Raw genomic sequence first — 19,441 nt, forward strand, 5'->3', positions numbered from 1 at the left:
TATTTAACAGTCAATACTTTAAAAGTTTTCAAGAGGAGGGTTTGTGTATTGCTAGCAGTGAGATGTAACTTTTCTTTCAAGGACTAAACTTCTTTATTTTCTCCAATTCGGAAACTACTTTTTGTTTTATTTTTATTCCTCCTCCGAGTGAAGAAAAGTCTTTTGCTTGGTTTGGTTTTGTTTGTTGGTGGTTTTTGTTGTTATTTTGTTTGTTTTTCTTTCAAGAAACTGTAGGTCACCTCCCCTTTTTCATTCAGTGTTCTTCGTGGTGGCATGACTTCTGTTAATCCTTTTTGGATAAAATCTTTCCAGGGTTATGTCAGCCATTTAGGTAAGTCCCAATTCACTCACATTCTGTGAGCACCTAAGGCAAGACTGATATTGTGTCCCTGGTTTGTGAACATAGTTGATGATTCAGGTATAAATTGTTGTCTTTGGACTTGGCATATGTGTATAAGTGACACCCCGTGTTACAGTTCAGCTCAGACTGTCAGCGGGGATGTTACCGTTCCCTGGGCAGATCAGGATTCATGGCAGATCTCTGACAGGTTTCCCCTCTCACCTGCTGAGCGGTGTTCCTACCGATGGCATCGTACCTGATGGCATCAGCATCTGCTGTCTAGCACACAGCAAAATCCGACCTATTTAGGTAGGCTGCTGTGGTGACAGATAACTTGGTTTGTGATGTGTATCTTGTAGTCAAGCATGAATTTCATTGTAACTGTGTTTGGCTAAATAGTGCCTCTTCCTTTGCCGACTCTTTTGCCCTCCCTGAAATGCCTCTCAGTGAGTGCTGCTCCCTTTGCAAATCTGATCCTTCAGATGGGACAAATGAGAGAGGTTTATAGTGACGTGGGTGTTCAAGAACTTTTCTGGCTGTTTTATTTCCCCCTCTTTAAATGCCACAGTCAGGCCCACAGAGTGTCTCCTACACTTTCTGTGAGTGTGAGAAGCAGGTTGTATTTCATTACTTTAACTTAAAGTTAATCCTTTGCAGCTTGTGTTCACACTGGCAATGAAATGACAGCAGGAGTGAGGTGAGAGTAAGTGATAATGTCTTGGCATTCGACTCTTAAAATGAATGTGCGCTTGTGAAGTTCTGACTCATTAATTCTTTTTCCAGGCAGCCGTGTGGCTTAGGAATGCACTTCGGTACTGTGATGGATTTTAGATTAGACACATAACCCAGAATAACAAACACTTTATTGTTGATGGAAAGAGAGGTTTTCATTTGTTTGACATTTTTGTATCAAGAATATATGAAAAATATATGAAAAACTTGCAAGTTGTCACTTACACTTTATAGCAATTTTAAGGACACAAAACACTTTAGACTGTGTTCCTTGGAGGAATCTTCTCCAGGACTGAGCTGTGCAAAGAACATAAAACAGACTTGAAAAAAATGCTGTCTTGAAGTGGAACAGAATTGGGAAACGCCCTGTTTTCCTTTCCCTGGTCCCTCAGAGTTTACTACAAGTTACCTCAGATGTTTTGAGACTGCAACTATAATTTTATGATACTTTGAAGTGTTTTATGGGCTTCAAAGTAAACATAAATATAAAGACCTCATCACCTGAAGCCCTGAGATGCATAAGAAAAAGTGGAATCCACACTAATAACTGAAAACACACCCTTTCAGGGGTTTCAAAGCACAGAAACATGTTTATTCGAAATTAAAACAAGGAACATCCATCCTCTTTAGTCCCCTCCTCTGAATGTTATCATAAGAAACAACTTGTTCCACCGGTATTACCATACCCTGCAATTTAAGATGAATGAACTATCATCAACCCATGTAACAGTTATTACAGTAAGGAGAAAAAACCTGCACTATGTTTAAAAAGAAACTAAAATGAAACCTCAACAACCAGGGTATATTTTTCATTATTTAGATTTCATCAGGTTTGCGTTGTCCAAAGGTCTTGAAAATGTCTGACTCTCTTATAAAACAAAGTACATTAAAAGTGACTAGCATTTAATCCATCAAGACCACTCTCCTTGTAATGGCACAGCAGATGGCTGGGCAATATTACTTCTCACAAAAATGATTGCTAATCAGTCCATGCACATGTGTTGTTCATTTCACCCACTCAGCTAAATAAAGTTCAACAGCAGAATGAACCATGGAATTTTAAGCTTTTTGACCAGCAATAGCATACACATTAAGAATCAAACCTACACCCACAGTAGCATTTTGAACTTACATAAAATATTTCATCTCCTGTTGAAATGTAACAAGCTCATAAAGATGTATTTCTGCCTTTCACCTGAAGTGTTTCTTTTCCATTAGATGTTATAACTTGCAACACTCTCTTTTTTTTTAGTTATGAGAAATTAAAGCAGTGGTTGGGGTAAATTTGTTTCTTGAATATGCCATTACACTTTTTAGCAATGTCACTGCTAGGAAGTAGCAGTGGAACCTGGAAGTGGAAGTACCTGGAACCTCAGATCAGATGATTGATGTCTCCAAAACAAACAATAAAGGACAGAGAAAGCAGAAGTCCACTCTGTTTTACCAGTTACACCTCTATGTGCTTTCTCTCCCTCAGATATTTGCATGGTCTCTCTGGCTGCAGTTGTTATTCATTTTATAGCAGCTGGCTGTGGTTTGAATTATGCCTTCACAATGAGTCTGTCTTGGTGTAATTGAGAATGCAGTTACATTGCATATTCTTACACACAGTGGCAGAAGACTGGGAAATAAAAGTTATGTAGATATCATGTTTCTGTGTGTATCTCTGTATTCTTGCCATCTAAAAAATGGTATTGTCTTGCTTTTAGTCTATGTTCCATCAATTGTTTGAATTCGTATTCTGAATACATGTAAACATTACTCTTTCTACCTGGGAAACTTTATATTTTAAAGTGTTTTTTTCAGGCTTCTGTTTTCTTCTTAACTAATGCACTTCATAAAAGTTTTTGATGTTCCTAATCTCCATCTGCCATTCTTCCCAATGAAACATGCTTCTTTAAGTGAAAATCCCCTAACTTCACAGGAAGGAACACCTGGGAGATGGAGAAGCTGTCAGCATTGAACTTCTAGGCATTTAGGCATAGTCTACTGCAGGCTACGTTTTCTTTTTCAAGCTCATGGTTTTGTTTCCTAAATCCTACTGCTCTTCTTCATTGTCTTCTTACAGTCTTTATTTTTCAGTCTTATTTTAGCAAATTGAGATGTATATCAAGGTGTTGCCTTTGCTGTGTCTGTAATACACTGGACAGTTTCTTGCTTGGAGATTAGAAACCTCCTAAAAGCTGAGTTTTCTTTCTGTGAGGAAGTTCTGTTGCTGCTATGCAGAGAGCAGCAGTGTTAGCCCCCTGCCAGTCTGGTGGGAGGCAGCGTTATAACTTTGTGGACATCATTCACTTGTTTGCACGTTTGAGCTGTATTTGATTTATAAATTGGTTAATCTCTGTGCAAAGACTATTGGTAATGCTTTGGGTATGTGGTTGCCCCATTGTCAGATGATACCAATGGAGAAGATTCTAGACTTTCAAGTAAACGTCATTATTCTTATACCGAGGATTTTTTTTTCTTTTATTTTTCTTTTAATAAAGCTCCTCACATTCCTAAATGTGAGCTATAGTGGATCTTAGGTAGATATTAAAAAGGTATAGTTGTGCATTTATATTTATTCAATCCTGGAATAAGTTTGGGGTTGATAGCCATAAAAAAATGAAAATTACACATGTGACTAGTTTGTATGTCCCTATAACTCTGAATGTCTAAAGGAACAGAGAGATACCTTAATGTTGAATTAGTGTAGACTCATCCTAGCTGAATGAGGTTGCCTGAAGTGAGAGTAAAACCACCCTAGTCTCCACAAATAACTGAAGAAGAGATATAGGGAATGATTTGGATCTTAAATAACCTTAATTGGCTTCTGGAGAAAGCCAGGATGCTGTTTCCAATTTTTGCATAGAGAACTAGTAGTTGCGTATGTGACTTTGGTCAGTGAGAAGAATATGAGCCCTTACTCCATCCCTGGTTTGTTTTGTTACCATTGCCTCTTTTTTTTTTTTTTTTTTTTTTTTTTTTATGGTCATGCAACTACATAAAGATTTTGGGTCCCTCATTTGGTAATCTCCTTTTAGGCATTGGAAAGGAGCTTCTAGGCACCCCCAAAACCTTTTCTTTCTCAGTCTGAGAAAGCCCAGCTCCCTCACCCTCTCCTTACGGGGCATGTTCTCCAGCCCCAGCCATCTTGGTGACTCTTCACTGGACCCACCCAAATTTGTTCATGTATTACGTGTATTGGAGTGGACATATTATTCCCAACTGGACATGGCAGTTCAGAAGTGGTCTAAAGATTGCTGGGTAAGATTGCCAGGTAAAGGGGAATAATGTGATCTCCTTGTGCTCTTGAAAAATATTACAATTCAGAATCCAGGAAGAACATGAAGCAAATATGAAGTATATTTAGTTTCTGCTAAATCTAAAGAGAATGCGTTCTCAACTGTGTCAGAGCTCCCTGGCAATCCCTGTCACCCTTATCTAAGAAATCCTTTCTCTAAAAAATGTCAGCACATTTCTTCCTTTGTTTTTCTCTCATTCCACAAAGACACATAACACCTGCAAAAATAAAGTTTTTGGAACTGGCAATAAATTGCAGTGTGAATAAATGAAAATTTAAGAAAATTAAAAGTAGACAAAGTGAAGTAAAATGAAAAGAATGTGCCTGGAGTAGATGAGGCTCAAGGAAAGCTCATCAATGTGTGTAAATAGCTGGTGGGAGGGTGTAAAGAAGATGGAGCCAAGCTCTTTTCAGTGGTGCCCAGTGACAGGACCAGAGTCAATGGGCACAACCAGAAACAGAGGAGGTTCTCTCTGAACATCAGGAAACATTTTTTTACTGTGAAGGTGACCAAGCACTGGCACAGGTTGCCCAGGGACATTGTGGAGCCTCCCTTCTTGGAGATATTCAAAAGCCATTTGGACATGGTCCTGGGCAACCTGCTCTAGTTGTCCCTGCTTGAACAGGGAGGTTGAACCAGGTAACCTCCAGAGGTTCCTTCCAACTTCAAGTGTTCTGTGATCAGAGAATCATACAATGTTAGGGATTAGAAGGGACGTCGAAAGATCATCTAGTCCAATCCCCCTGCCGGAGCAGGAACACCCAGATGAGGTTACACAGGAATGTGTCCAGGTGGGTTTTGAATGTCTCCAGAGCAGGAGACTCCACAACCTCCCTGGGCAGCCTGTTCCAGTGTTCTGTCACCCTCACTGTGAAGACGTTTCTTCTCAAATTTGAATGGAACCTCCTGTGTTCCAGTTTATACCCATTGCCCCTTGTCTTATTAGTTGTCACAGAGAAGAGCCTGGCTCCATCCTCGTGACATGCACCCTTTATATATTTATAAACATTAATGAGGTCAGCCCTCAGTCTACTCTTATCCAAGCTAAAGAGACCCAGCTCCCTCAGCCTTTCCTCATAAGGGAGATGCTCCACTCCATCATCTTTGTTGCCCTGTGCTGGACTCTCCAGCAGTTCCCTGTCCTTCTTGAACTCAGAGGCCCGGAACTGGACACAATATTCCAGGTGTGGTCTCACCAAGGCAGAGTAGAGAGGAAGGAGAACCTCTCTCGATCTACTAACCACCCTCCTTCTAATACACCCCAGGATGCCATTGGCCTTCTTGGCCACAAGGGCACAGTGCTGGCTCATGGTCATCCTGCTGTCCACCAGGACCCCCAGGTCCCTTTCTCCTATGCTGCTCTCTAATAGGTCATTCCCCAGCTTATACTGGAACCTGGGGTTGTTCCTGCCCAAATGTAAGGCTCTACACTTTCCCTTGTTATATTTCATTAAATGTTTCCAGCCCAACTCCCCAGCCTGTCCAGGTCTCGCTGGATGGCAGCACAGCCTTCTGCTATGTCAGCCACTCCTCCCAGCTTGGTGTCATCAGCAAACTTGGTGACAGTGCACTTCCCTCATCCAAGTCATTGATGAATATATTGAATAGTACTGGTCCCAGTACTGACCCCTGAGGCACTCCACTAGATACAGGCCTCCAACTGGACTCTACCCCATTGACCACGACTCTCTGGCTTCTTTCCTTCAGCCAGTTCACAGTCCACCTCACTACCCGATCATCCAGTCCACACTTACTCAGTTTAGCTGATATCCTTTAGCTGATATGCTGATATCCTTTGATATTTTCCCAGTCATGAGGAACTTTGAAGGAAATCTCTATCCTGTGCTGTGGTTCTGATAAAGTAAGTGAGGAAGATATCATGGAACTGGAATCAGCTATTTTAACATCGTGTAAACTGACACTGCTATGAAGAGGAAAATCAGGCTGCACCATCAGGGTAAAAATGATAGCTGTTTCCAGCTTCAAAATAAATGAGTGAATATTGCAGTAGCTATAAGTAGTGGAACTGTAGCTACAAATGGGACATATAATATCTGTTCATTAAGGAAAGTAAAGGGGCTTTTTTGTTACATCATTATATTACATAGAAAAAGACAGCACTTTCATTATAGCAGCACCTTGACTGAGAATCAAGTGTTTATCTGCAGGAGATAGGGTGAATCTGAACAAAAAAAACTAAACTGCTGAAAAGAAGTTAATTAATTTTTAAATTTATCTTTCTTCTTTTCTTCAGTGGAAGCTCTACATTTGGGAACACTGATGGCAGCACATGGCTATTTCTTTCCAATCTCAGATCATGTTCTAACACTTAAGGATGATGGCACCTTTTATCGATTCCAGGTAAGGGTTTTCAACATGTTCTTGACTTGTGCAAATGGAGGCTTATATTAAAGGCCTTACACAAAGGTTCATACCAAATTTTAACCATACCTTATTTCTTATGTAACCTATTAAATACTGGCAGTTCCTCTTAAACTAAAAAGTGGTAGAAGGATTTTATTTAGAAATTAAGTCACTAAAGTGCTAAGATGATAGTGGCCATTTTGAATCCTGGAAAAAAAACGATAATGCTGTATCTCTCATTAAATAAATTAATCTAGATTTTTGGAAGCATAGTAAAGGAAATGAAATTATCTTATTGACTCTTATTCCTAACATAGTCTGAATTTGAAAAGGGGGATATATTTTATTTCATTTAAGTGTTGCTCAGTATGTATCTGCAGTATTTTGGTTGTTAGCTGCTCTGTGGTACTTTTTGCATTGCTTTTCCTATGCTAACAATGTTAAAACAATGCAATTTTAGCTGTTAATGTACAGCATGAGAAAAAATTCATAGTGGTGTCATACTGTTAAATGGAGTTGTACCAGCAAAACTGAGGTCATTACAGTTCCACATTCCCCACAAAAATAAGGCTAATGTAAAATCTGTTACTGAAGCTGACAAATTAAAGATTAAGACAACATACCCAATGAGAAAGAAAGTTTTGCTGTAAATGTGCGAATTTTGCACTAGAATAGTTGTTCGGGTGCTTTGGAAATAGGACCCACTGAGTACTGGACAAGTTTCATGAATTTCTAGATATTTTCATAGAAAGAGAAAACTGTGCACCTGCCAGCACTGAAAAGTTCAGAAGCCATCCCTGCAGAGAAATCCCTGTCTGAAATACAAAGGCATGACCTACAAAAAGCACAGGCTAGCTACAATAATATTCTGCATGCTCTTCATTCTTTGTTTTCCAAAGGGTAACGTGTTGCCTCCTGAAAGTAAAATTACTTCCGGTTTGTTTTAAACAACCTTCTGTTGTATAGAAGTAACTGAAAACAGTGGAGATGGTGTTTAATTTGTGCAAATGCCCTTTAACAGGCAAAATTATAGTCTTATAGTTATTACTCTTGCCAACAGGAGGGCAGTAAAATTGTAGTTGTATCTGCTTTTTAAGTAATGTGGCCTTAGAAGTAAAAACAATCATGCCAGATCATTCTTTGAGCTACTTAGGTGTAATTAGGTTAGTTTCTGTTTCAATTTAATTCAAAGGGTACGGATCTAAATATTAATTGCCTTACTCAGAAAGAGGAAATTTCTTATTAGTCTCAACAAGGCAAAGGAGAAAATTCAGGGGTAGCAATACTTTCTGAACCATCCTGAACAGCTAAATTGCCTTCTCCTGTTAATTTAAGCCCAGGGTCAAAGAAAGAGCTGAATACCTGCTAACTACCCTCCTCTAGCTGAAAGCAAACAGGTATGAGGGGCCCAAATGAGAAAAGCAAGGTGCACCTTAGAAAGCAGATCTTCCTGGTGCCAGACATTACTCACTGAGACCTGTCATCCATGTCTGCATGTGTGATGATATGTCTGTCCTGGTCAGGAATGCCCAACTCAACCTCTCAGCTACTGAGCTTATATAATAGTCTCCCAGGGAAAGAATCTACAAGTTGCACATGCCTACACATGCCACTTGTCACAATGTTCATAGTGAAAAATAATGTTTCCTAATATCTTTCATCTTTAAACAAACTCCTAGATACTTGAGGCTAGTGATAATCACACTCCCATTTTTTGACAAGATTAATTTGTGATTTAATGTAAATTAATTTTCAGAGATGAACTTTAGGTTTCATTGTTGTTTTGCAACTTCTAAGATGGAAGGCATAAACAGGTGAGAAAAAATGTGAAAATGGGAACAGTTTCTTGTGAAAGCCTGAGTCTGGTGAAGATAGCAGCAAACCTCATGGATTTTGGCAAGATAAAGATTTCATCTGTGATGTCTTCTCCTGTTCTACCACTGGGAACGCTTTCTTGACAAACGCATTTAACATCTCTGGCCTTGTTTTCCCATGCCTGAATTTGAGATTAAAATATTATATATAGCAATCATTGTGAGGACCTTTGAATATCTTTGCTATAAAATAGTGTAGAGTGTGAAGTGTTGTGGATTCTTTTGTCTGAGGTAAAATTACCTTGTTCCTGCCTCTCTCTGAGTCAACCCTGCTCAGGGCATTACCTCTCGGCTCAGTCCTGGACTGGCATCTGGCCATTCTGAATACTGTGGCTGAACATCATAGCTCTCCAGCCACTGTCCACAGCCTCACTGGATCATCTACCATGCCTTGAGGGAAGGATTTTGTTGGAAGCCAGATTTTAGAAATAAAAAAGAAGCATGTTATCTTATTCAGCATTTGGCAGATTTTCTTTGGGGACTGCAGGTGCAACGATACGTTATCTCTTCAGCTCGGGCTCACCATATACAGTATATGTTTAGTTTTCAAAGAGCAAACAATAATTTCAAATCCATGTGTCTTTCTAACTGCCCTATCAGTGCCCCTTTTTCTGTTTTTAATCCCTACTCAGACACACTTTCCACCACCCCACTGTGCGGCTTTCTGTGCTCATCCCCTTTCCAGGCTAGAGTCAAAAATCTTTGTTGTTTCCAGCTTCCTCAACCTCTTTTTTAATAGTTCTGAGCTAACAACAGACCACTACTTACTGGTACCCTTCCTTTATGGGCTTGACAGTGCTAGATCAGCAATCTTACCCTTTTCCTTTATCGAGAGATCATTTGAGTCAACTGCAGTGAATCTAAAACTAAACGCCCACAAATTTTGACATCCAGCATGCAAGGCATTTGAGATTGTGTATAAGTATTATTTAGCAAAGACTTGATTTCTGCTGTTTATAAAGACTCCCTGGTGCCTGTGAAAAGAATAGCAGTAATAAGCAAAGGAAGGTTTATGAGTGATTCAAATATTCCTCCTCCATCCCAGTATTTAGATTTTAAAAGATTTCGTGGAGTAGAGCAGCTTCAGAAACAACAATTCTTTTCTTGTTACTATCAACAAGGGGTAGATGAAAGACACTTAATGTGTTCCCTCCTCAGCAATACAGTTTAATGCATAGAAATTAATCATGTTTTATAAAAGCTGATAGGCAGCACTAATTTTTACAAGTGGCTGTTTCATTAGCTCAGAAATTATTATTGATTCATTTTATGGTACGGCTGAAGCAGATCTATTTGTTTTATCACAGGATTGCTCATGATGCATAGCAGCCACTGCTGCCAATTTGTTTAGTGTCGAATATGTGCTACGTTACAGTATTTTGTTTGATATGGCTTTATTAGCAAGAGGATTATGGATTTCTGTGGTTAAGTTTACCTAATGATGTTTGTCCATAGTGTGAGAGAAACAGTATGCATTTGTGTGTAGAAAACCAGTTTTCCGTCAGTGGCATAAAGATCCTCGTAACAGCCTGGTTTGTTCTGAATGCTTAAATGGGTCTGTGCTCGCATGTGCAGTGCTATGTAAGCCTTATTTTTCTAGCTGCTGACTGGTACTGGTTGCTTATTCAAATTACAGACACAATTAAACAAAGTGCCTTAAAAGTGTACTGATAAAAACTGGCAGCATTATTTCTGCTTGGGCTGATAAACAGTACTTGACTTTCCCCAAACTGTTCTACCACCCACCTTCCTTCCGGCTATAAGTGGGATGTCATGGCAGAATGACAAATGTTCCCTGTTTAATACTTGTTCATGATGAACAGCTTCACATTTACTTCTGAGGAAAAGTGAAATTCTTAAGTATGATAATTCCTTCATATTTTCTACATTTCACAAAACCCCCTTGATATTTCATAATCTTCTCTCTGAAAATGGGAATGTTGAGGTACAACAAGTTATACCATGTCCTTAACTCTCCTGGGGAAAATCTTCACTTCTGTAGTGTTTCTAGATCATGAAACAAGGCAGATAGATTGTATAATGTTTTTGCTATAGGAGTATGTGATATTGCAAGGGATGTTATACTTCTTCTCCAGTGTACTTGGGATATGTGAGTTGTAAGAAATAGCTAAACCAAACTTTGTTTGCATAGTCCAGGTATAGAGAATGTCCTTTACGTGGGCAAAGCCTCCTTACATTGCTGTGGGAGTTTTTTGATACATCAGATAGGAGCAGGCAGCCTTCTCCTTTGCACACACCTCCTGTTCTCATTCCTGATCTCATTCCAAGAGACTGGGGATCTTCTTATTGTAATCTTTACTTCCTAATCTTTCTGTGTTGACCAAGCAAGTCCTCTTCCCCCAGTCTTCATCAATAACCTCTCTAGCAAATTCTTCTAAGGGATTATTAAATATCTGAACTGTTAAATTGTGTGGAGACTTTTGGAACTCAAGTGGAGAGATGTAAACCCAGCACATACATTACAGTCACATGTTATGTGATTAAACTGTTTGAGGTCTGTAACATCTAAGGGGCAAAGTAACTTCAGACTGCATTTGTAGGAAAATGAGGGTTCTGGAGTCAGAGGTTCCAGGGATTTCTGTCCAAGACCTTGTGTCAGCTAGATGTTAACTTGTCTGATTGCAGAGGTTGGGACAATAAATCTCTGGGCAGGAAGGAGGCCATGAAGTGCTGGGGCTGAGGACTGTAGCCAGGGGTGGTGGGGATGCACTCAGAGATGTCCCTGAAGAATAGGAACAGGCAAGGGGCTCTCCAGTGCCTTTGAGCGCCAGCCTGAACAGGGGCCCTTGACACACACTTCCCCAAAATCTTAATGTATCATTCCAATAACTGAATTGTACTATCATGGAAGCCTTGTGATGAGGTTTCTTCCTGTTGTTTTTTTTTTTTTCTCAGCCAGGAGTGACGTTGCTTGAGATTTACTTTTATTACTACAATTTATCAAGGGGTATTTCAGTTTTTCCAGTGTGCATGACACGTGGTGAGTTAGATTAAGACCAGAACTTTGTGATTGTTAGGACCAGACAATTAGGCAAGAAAATGTGGAAGACATATTTGGAAAAATGTCAGTCATTTTAACTACACAGAAGTTTATTGTTGATGTATTTTTTTTCCATAAAATCACGTCATTGCAAAAATCCATTAATCAGAAACTGATTTTTAAATCACATTTCATTTTCAGTATCTAGTGTTTTTGTTTCTGCACCCACCAAGGCCATTTCCTGCTTTGAAAGTGAATAGTGGTTATATAAACTTTGAATACAACTCTATCAGCAGCTGTAGCTGCTTTTGAGCACATAACTTATGGTGACACCATAATTCTTTACTTGCTGGTAAAAAAGTAATGTAGGGCTTTGCCTTGGTCAAAATACATAGCTTCTACTGTTTATTTATCATCTAGTAGGGGCTTTACACTGTCAGCAACCTAATATGCTTTTGAAAAAATTGAAGTTGAGTAAGCTTTAGCTTTTAAGGATAGTGTATTACAATTTTTCAATCTAGACACTAGATCTAGAAAGATTAGAATACAGAAAATGTCCGTTTTTTCCTTTTCTGGAAAAGGTAGATCCTCCCCTAACTGCAGTCTTCTGAGGCTCCTCTGCCTCATGTGATTTTCTAATTTTTCTTAAATAACAGCCCATGTTTCAAAGGTTATTTTAATGAATATTTTTTTCTGTGCATAACTTGTCCTTCAGGTAACTTCCACTCCTTTAAACATCATGCAGATAATTCAATACTTTTGATAACTCTTGCCCGTTGGATACTATAGAGTTAGAGGTAGAGGAGAATAAGAAGGAAGTACCAGAGCAAAAATTTAGTCATAATATTTGCACATCTGTGTTACTCAGAGTGCTGTGGATCCAGGAGTCATTCTTTAGTTTTTTGAGGCTTTTTTGTTTTCTACAAATAAACACAATTTACCCACATGAAAACACAATAATTCCTTAAGTGTTCTGTGCCGAATTTCACCAGGCCTCTAACCTGAACTCTCTGACCTCACATAAGTATTTCTCTTCCTGTAGCTTTTATTTTTTTTTTTCCCTCCCCTCTACTTTGCCCTGTAGTCTTATCTTCACGTCAAAATTAATTTTGGGCCTGTTCGCAGAGCTGATTGCAGACAGATTGAACTTTGTTCCCCTGGGAGCCAGCTGGCTGCAGCAGCCGCAGCCAGGCCGCGGTGCTGGGGCTGGGCGCTGTGCTGCTCAGCGAGGCTGGCAAACCTGCCCAGCAGCAGGCGGGCAGGGACAGGGCTCATATCGCAGAGACAGCTTCTGCCAGCCCAGTTTGGAGCATCAGCAAGGAGAGCTCTTGCCCACCTCATTCCCTGGGCAGAAAGACCTTTAGCTGACCACAGTCTCCCTCCTTCTGGAGACTCAAACAAGGAAGGCATTTAATAATCATCTGTACTTATCTGTACTGTTATTTGAAACCCTTTCTCATATCATGATGTTTGCCTTTTGCTGGGGTTTCTTTTTGGCTTACCTTATAACACATAATTAAAACCTTTTATTATGATTTGTCATGTGCTTTGCTAATTAAAACTTATGTTCTGTTTTAACTTTTCTGCTTTTATCTTCAGAGGGATGATGGCACAGGGAGGCTTATGCTCATCCTTAGTAGCATCTGCATTAGTTTGTGCTTTTTCCATGATCTCTTTTTCATGTTCAGCTCATTGGTACTTATACTGGCCTGTCACTACACTTTCTTTATAAAGGTGCTTGGATTTAGTATGCTCTCTGCCAACAGCTGCCATCTCCCTTCCATCTCCTTGGCTCTCAGTTTACTTACCTAGGAGACACCTGCCCATTTTCTGAGCCTGCTGGCCCTCGTGCTGCTGTGCTCAGCTTTCCAGAGTATCAGTCTGTCTCATCCTGCAGTTGCTTTCTCTCTGAGTACTACATACCTGCAAAGTCTTAGTCAGGTATTCTCTAATGGAATAGAAAATGGATTTTATCTGTTCCCTTGAAAGTTTTGTTCAGCTTTGGAAAGAAGAAAGTGTTGTCTGTGCATTTCCATATTTCTCAGCATTGGTCTGAACTGGGTCCCTCTGTTAGAAGCAGGTTCTGCCGTTGGGACGCCTTTTTATCGTTCAGAAAAGCCTTGGCCACCTCTGCCTCCTAGTGAGCTAAAGTGACATTTCACAACATTGGCGATCCTGCCCCCTTTCCCATATTCTCTTTAGCACCCACACTCCCTCCACCACCGATGTGCAAGTCCCAATAGAAGCTTAATGTGTTATTTTAACTTAATACTGAAAACAGTAAGATCAGATTTACCCTTGATTGATATAATCTCTCTGAGACCCTCTCAGAATGCTTTCTTCAAGTGTTCTTGCTGGCCGGGAGTAGCTTTTCATATCTATATAAAACAACAGAATCCTTCTCTTACATGATAAACATATAGTCATGAATATATAATATTTCCTCATAGCCTGATATGAAAGGAATGCCAAGAGCAGTTTTGGGATTTGCTCAGAACCTCAGGGAATTGGTTTAAAATCAGAAGACAGAATTTATTTTTTAAGTTTCAGCTGGGGTAGGAGTATATGTAATTTGTCAAGACAGATCCTAAGTATGTATGATGGGTTTTAATATGGAATTCGCAAGTATACCCACAATTGGGAGAATCTCTGTGTCTCTACTTCTGAAAGGGCTCTTCCCCTGAGTATTTCTCCAGCCACCCTCCACCATAATTGCTAATCCCCACCTAAATAAACTCTGACCCCTAGCCAGTTTCAGCTCAGGAGCTGCCTGAATGGATATGATTTCTATGTATTTATTAACCCTCACTGCATCCTTTTTCTAGAAGCTCAACTGGAACTCATAAACACAGGTTAAAGTTACTGTTAGCAGCAGAATGAGGTAGTTGTACCTTGTGCCTCTCCCAAGATACACTTCATGCCTCGAAGGAAGGAATGTTCTCCCTCCCTGGGCTTGAAAACTGTATATTTAAATGATGGAGACTTTATGCTTTCTATAATTGACATTGTCAAATTACTTTTATCACTTCTTCCTTCTCCAGGATTCACTGAGTCCTGCCATTCATTGTTTAGGGGTTCCTCTTCGTTCCTTTTGAGCTGTTCAATTTGGTTTCAGTGGCACTGCAAAGGAGTAGTTGATAGGATAACGAGTTATTGCTGCTCCATTACAGAGCACCAAACAGCTTAGAAGAACCGCATCTCGGCCTTCAAAGTTAGCTTGTGATAGTTTCTTTTTTACCCTTTAACTCATTGCTCTTGCTTGATAAATAGCAAGTTCTAAATCACTCCTATTGAAGTTGATGGGTCATTTTTACAATAGAGACATTTTTCCAAAGTATATTTAACCTGACAGTAGATGTGGATGTGTCACCCTTCAGCCCTATTGGTTTCCAGATTAGCATTAAAACAATTTTGAGGGAAGTGTGCAGCAAGAGAGCTTTCCATTTTTGCAGCTGGGAGATCTTTGAGAAAAACCCATAAGAAACAGAAAGTAAAGCAGAATTTTTTCCTAAGGAAGCACCCGGCTTTGAAATACCACTCATACCTGTTCACATATTTAATGAGAGTAGTTCAAATGCTCAAATAATATGTAAATCTCTGTATGTGTATGTATGTATATATATAAATGTGTTATGTATAAAATACTATAATTCTTTACATTTTTTCAAAAATTTACCATTTTAATAATGAAGTTATTTGTATGAAAAATGCTTATATGGTCTTATAGTCTTCATTTGGTATAAGTGAATTATTTTAGCAATATATTTAGCACAGTTTTAATAAGCACAATATTGAACTAGTTATTGATACTATTATCGGCTTTCCATTAAAAAAAATCACATTTTAAATCACAATTGGTAAACAATTATAATAGAAAAAAATAGATGTCAACAGATGAAAACTTTGATAACTTTGTGAAAACAAGTTGTGTTTAGTGGCATTTTTAAACAAATAACTTCTAGGAAAGAGTATAGAACATTAATGTATACTAATGAAAACTCTCCAAAATCAAGAAATGAATGTACCCCGAAGTATCTTTTGGCTTTTCACCTTCTAAAACTGATTCTCTGGGACATGTGAGAGGTACGTTGCTAGGGAAGATGAAAAAGACGGCCTCACTACCTAATCTTGTGAGTTTTGTTCCCTTAACTTTAAAAATAAAAAGAACACTTTGTTCTTCTTTTCCAATGCCGTTCTGACAATAGTTCAATAAACAAGCGTACAAAACTGATTTTCTGTTATGATGTCTATTTCAAACTTGTCAAGTTAGCAATATGATAGATCTACCCAAAATGTTAAATTGACTCTGAAAACCAGTATCAATCCAAGAACTGTACAATCCTTGCACTGTCTAACTTGAGTTCCCTGCTTTTTTGTTTTGTCTATAGACACCCTATTTTTGGCCATCAAATTGCTGGGAGCCGGAAAACACAGACTATGGTCAGTGTAGAAAACTTTCGCGTTTCTTTTGAAAATTATGAATGAACACATCATTGCAGTCTGTCTTGTTTAATCATCCCACTGTTAAAAACATAATTATATGTCATGTAATTCTTGTACAAGAGTTGCTGATATTGAAATGAATGTGCTGTTACCTTTTTCAGAGTGTTTTAGAAGTTTATAAAGTCAGATTTGGAGTTGATCTGAAGAGGGGAAAAAAAAAAAACAAAACAAAAACCAAACAACAAAGCAAAACAAACCTCAAAACTTATGCTACCTTGCCATTTACATCTTCTGTTTGTTCCAGGAAGTGTAATTATTTACAGTGACAAAGTCTCAATGAAGCAGAGGAGGCTTTATTCATGGTTGTGCAATAGTTATTCTCTGATTCAGACCCAAAGATGTGCCTAATTTAACTCTTTTATTTCTGATATACACTTTGTGGAAAATTATTTATTATGGAAACTAATATGGTTCTAATATAAACTGTGTTAGAAATTGCCTTATTTATTTGCCTTTTTTCTTGGGTTTTTATTCATAAATTACGCATTGTAGTTACTGATATGTGCTTAGACATGAAAATCTGAAGATAATAGGTCGTAAAGTATTAACAAAAACCCTCATAAAAATTATAACCAAAATTAGGTGCCTCTGTACACTAAATAGTGACCTAATTTTTAAGGAAAATGGATCATCTATGAACAGTCTCCTGTTCATTCTAATCCAGACTGTAAGTACTCATCTCGCCTGAAGACCAAGTCATTTATTTAGGTAATGAAGCATGTATATGATAGCCTACCTTTTCAAAAACTCGAATTTTGAAAGTCTCTATTTACAGCTTTTTGGAAATTTAGATGCAAGTTCACTTGCAATATGGATTCAAACTCAGCCCTTGGGAGCTGCAAACCACAGGGAAGAATGGTTCTGATAGACCCTTCATTCCTTGCCGCAGTGGACGCAGTTTAATTTCAAATACATTGCTAAATAAAACAACTTCACGCTGGGACACTCAGCAGAGCTGACTGCCTTCAGGGTAGGGTCTGAAAGTGGTGACACTTTCCTCATCCCATGGAAGGTGAAAAATGTTCATCTTTCTTTAAATTACTGAGATAGGAAGATGTCCAGCAAATAGATCTTGAAAGCTGCAAAGGAGGACTAACTCATACCATGAGTTACTGTGATTCTGTGATACCATACCTGAGTGATTAGCATCTCCATACGGGGAAATCAGTTGCTGAAGGAGAAATGCTTGTTTTAGCATGCATGTTTTTTCTTTTCAGTGAAAGTGTTACTTGTTTTTCTCAGAGGAGCACTTCTGAGTAGTCTCCTAATATGTTAAAGATCAGAAAGTAATTTGCTGTGGTTTTGAGACCCATTGAGTTGTTCAGTGTAATGTGTATTACATTACCAGGGGAATTTTAGTAAATAAATATATGCTTAACTGGTCTGACCTTGAGATGAGGCTGAGGAAGTTTCTATTAATATCCTTTAGTCTAAATTAGTAGACACTAACTTTCTCATCACAGCTGATCACTGGACTGGGCAGTGAATTACATATGTTAGTCGGTAAATAGATGTATAATCTGTCCATTTTTTCCATGCCAGAAATACAGAATTAACTTGGAAGAAGTCTCTTCATCATGTGGGGAGGTGCCTTTGTGGGACAATAAACATACTCATTTGAGACCTTTCAAGATTTATATATAAGACCTGTAAAATCTGTCACAGTTGGTGAATTTTACTTCTGTTGCAGAAGGGGAAGGGAAGGGAAGGGAAGGGAAGGGAAGGGAAGGGAAGGGAAGGGAAGGGAAGGGAAGGGAAGGGAAGGGAAGGGAAGGGAAGGGAAGGGAAGGGAAGGGAAGGGAAGGGAAGGGAAGGGAAGGGAAGGGAAGGGAAGGGAAGGGAAGGGAAGGGAAGGGAAGGGAAGGGAAGGGTGTTGCATTACATTTACATAAGGTGCCTGTGTGTCACCAGAATTGGCTAATGCTAGAGCATTCACAGGAAAATAAAATTTTAATACTTCAGTTTTTTCAGTAGTGTTCTTATTTGGTTAGCATCTTCTTGGTTACAGAAATTAGCACTTGCCTTGTGGCCTCATGATTTTTCCTCCTAGCTTTCTATGAATATAAAAAGAGGGTAGAGAACTGAATACAGCTGCTTGCAAAAAGGATTACATAACTGTTGTAAACAATGGTCATCAGAGGAATAGAAAAATCAAACAGATAATATTCAAGAATCCAAAATAAATCTGACATAACATTAAAACAATTTGAGGATATTAAAGGATAAATTCCACCTCAAATACATTCAAAGGAGGTTATGTGGATTTTCACAGCAACCACAACAAGGTATAATAAATAGAATATTGCAGACATGCAAATGCATTTCATATTTGTCATGTATTATGGTGCTATGAAATGCTTCTGTTGTCATGGGCTTATCCTGAACAATTTTTAAAACGAACTTCTTAAAGCTAATGACTGTGACAGGCATTAGGAGTCTCTCAAGGCCAGCAAGAAGCCAGCTTTCTCTGTAATCTTTCTTTATCAAAGTTATTAACAAAGCAAACCATTTTCTTTGGCATTGACCAAATTTTGCAAGTCTTTGAAAACACACTACATTTATATTTGAATTTTAAAATTACTCCCAGTCACTTACCATTACTCACCCATAGCTGGGCTACTGTCCAGAATGTAGCATACTGCCAGGAAAATAATTAATCTTCAACTAGAAATTAAATGAGATTGAGATACCGCATGTGTTACTTTATCACTAGAGCTGACTCAGAAACAAATAATCTTTACATCTTTGATTTATATGTTAATATCTTCCCTAAAATATATTTTCTTATTCCATGTGAGTTTGTAATATCAAATATTTTTATTGAAAAAGATTGATATGAAGAAAATGTGAAGCAAAAAGACATGAAAACACAGTCTTCCAAATGCCAAGAAACTGCAGACCCATTCTCATGACAAAGCCATAGTGAGTGCTATGTCTTGGTGGCAAAAAGAAGCCTTGGATTAATTTCTGTATGTCATAGTGGAATTGTGTAGCCTTTGGATTTGATTGTAACGATTGAAATATTAACTATCTGATCATTCTGACTTTACTAAGAAACTATAGATTTTCACAAGGTGCTTAAAATCTCCCTCTCTTTTTCTTGAAAAATTATGCTATAAGAAATCTCAGAGAGGTGTCTCAAATTGCAAATAATTTTTTAAAAGGCAGTTTCTTAGATTCCATCTGTTGAAGATACCCATTTGAATGCCATATGTCTTGGAGTCCACCCATGCAGGACATGTTGTTCTGTGCAGAATCCCCTTGCTTTCAATGGGATTTTATTAGTGAAAAGAAGTATGCACATTGTTGTTGTTGTTGTTGTTGTTGTTGTTGTTATTTAAAG

General features: G+C 38.5%; 1 protein-coding gene across 13 annotated transcripts in view; it reads left to right on the top strand.

The window, feature by feature from the left end:
* RGS7 (regulator of G protein signaling 7) overlaps positions 1–19,441 on the top strand; it is a gene marked incomplete at both ends in the record, with an annotated part of 239,621 nt that overhangs the window by 150,376 nt on the left and 69,804 nt on the right. For 10 of the 13 annotated variants that reach the window (XM_082048677.1, XM_082048678.1, XM_082048680.1 and 7 more), the window contains 2 exons: positions 6,611–6,717; positions 15,984–16,035. The exons of the other annotated variants lie outside the window; for them this stretch is intronic. In XM_082048677.1, the coding sequence (XP_081904803.1) occupies positions 6,611–6,717; positions 15,984–16,035 (159 nt within the window). The remainder of the gene's footprint in view (positions 1–6,610; positions 6,718–15,983; positions 16,036–19,441) is intronic. 13 annotated transcript variants of the gene reach the window in all.

Source organism: Streptopelia decaocto, assembly GCF_964273445.1.
Source record: "Streptopelia decaocto genome assembly, chromosome: 3".
NCBI classification, from domain to species: Eukaryota; Metazoa; Chordata; class Aves; order Columbiformes; family Columbidae; genus Streptopelia; species Streptopelia decaocto.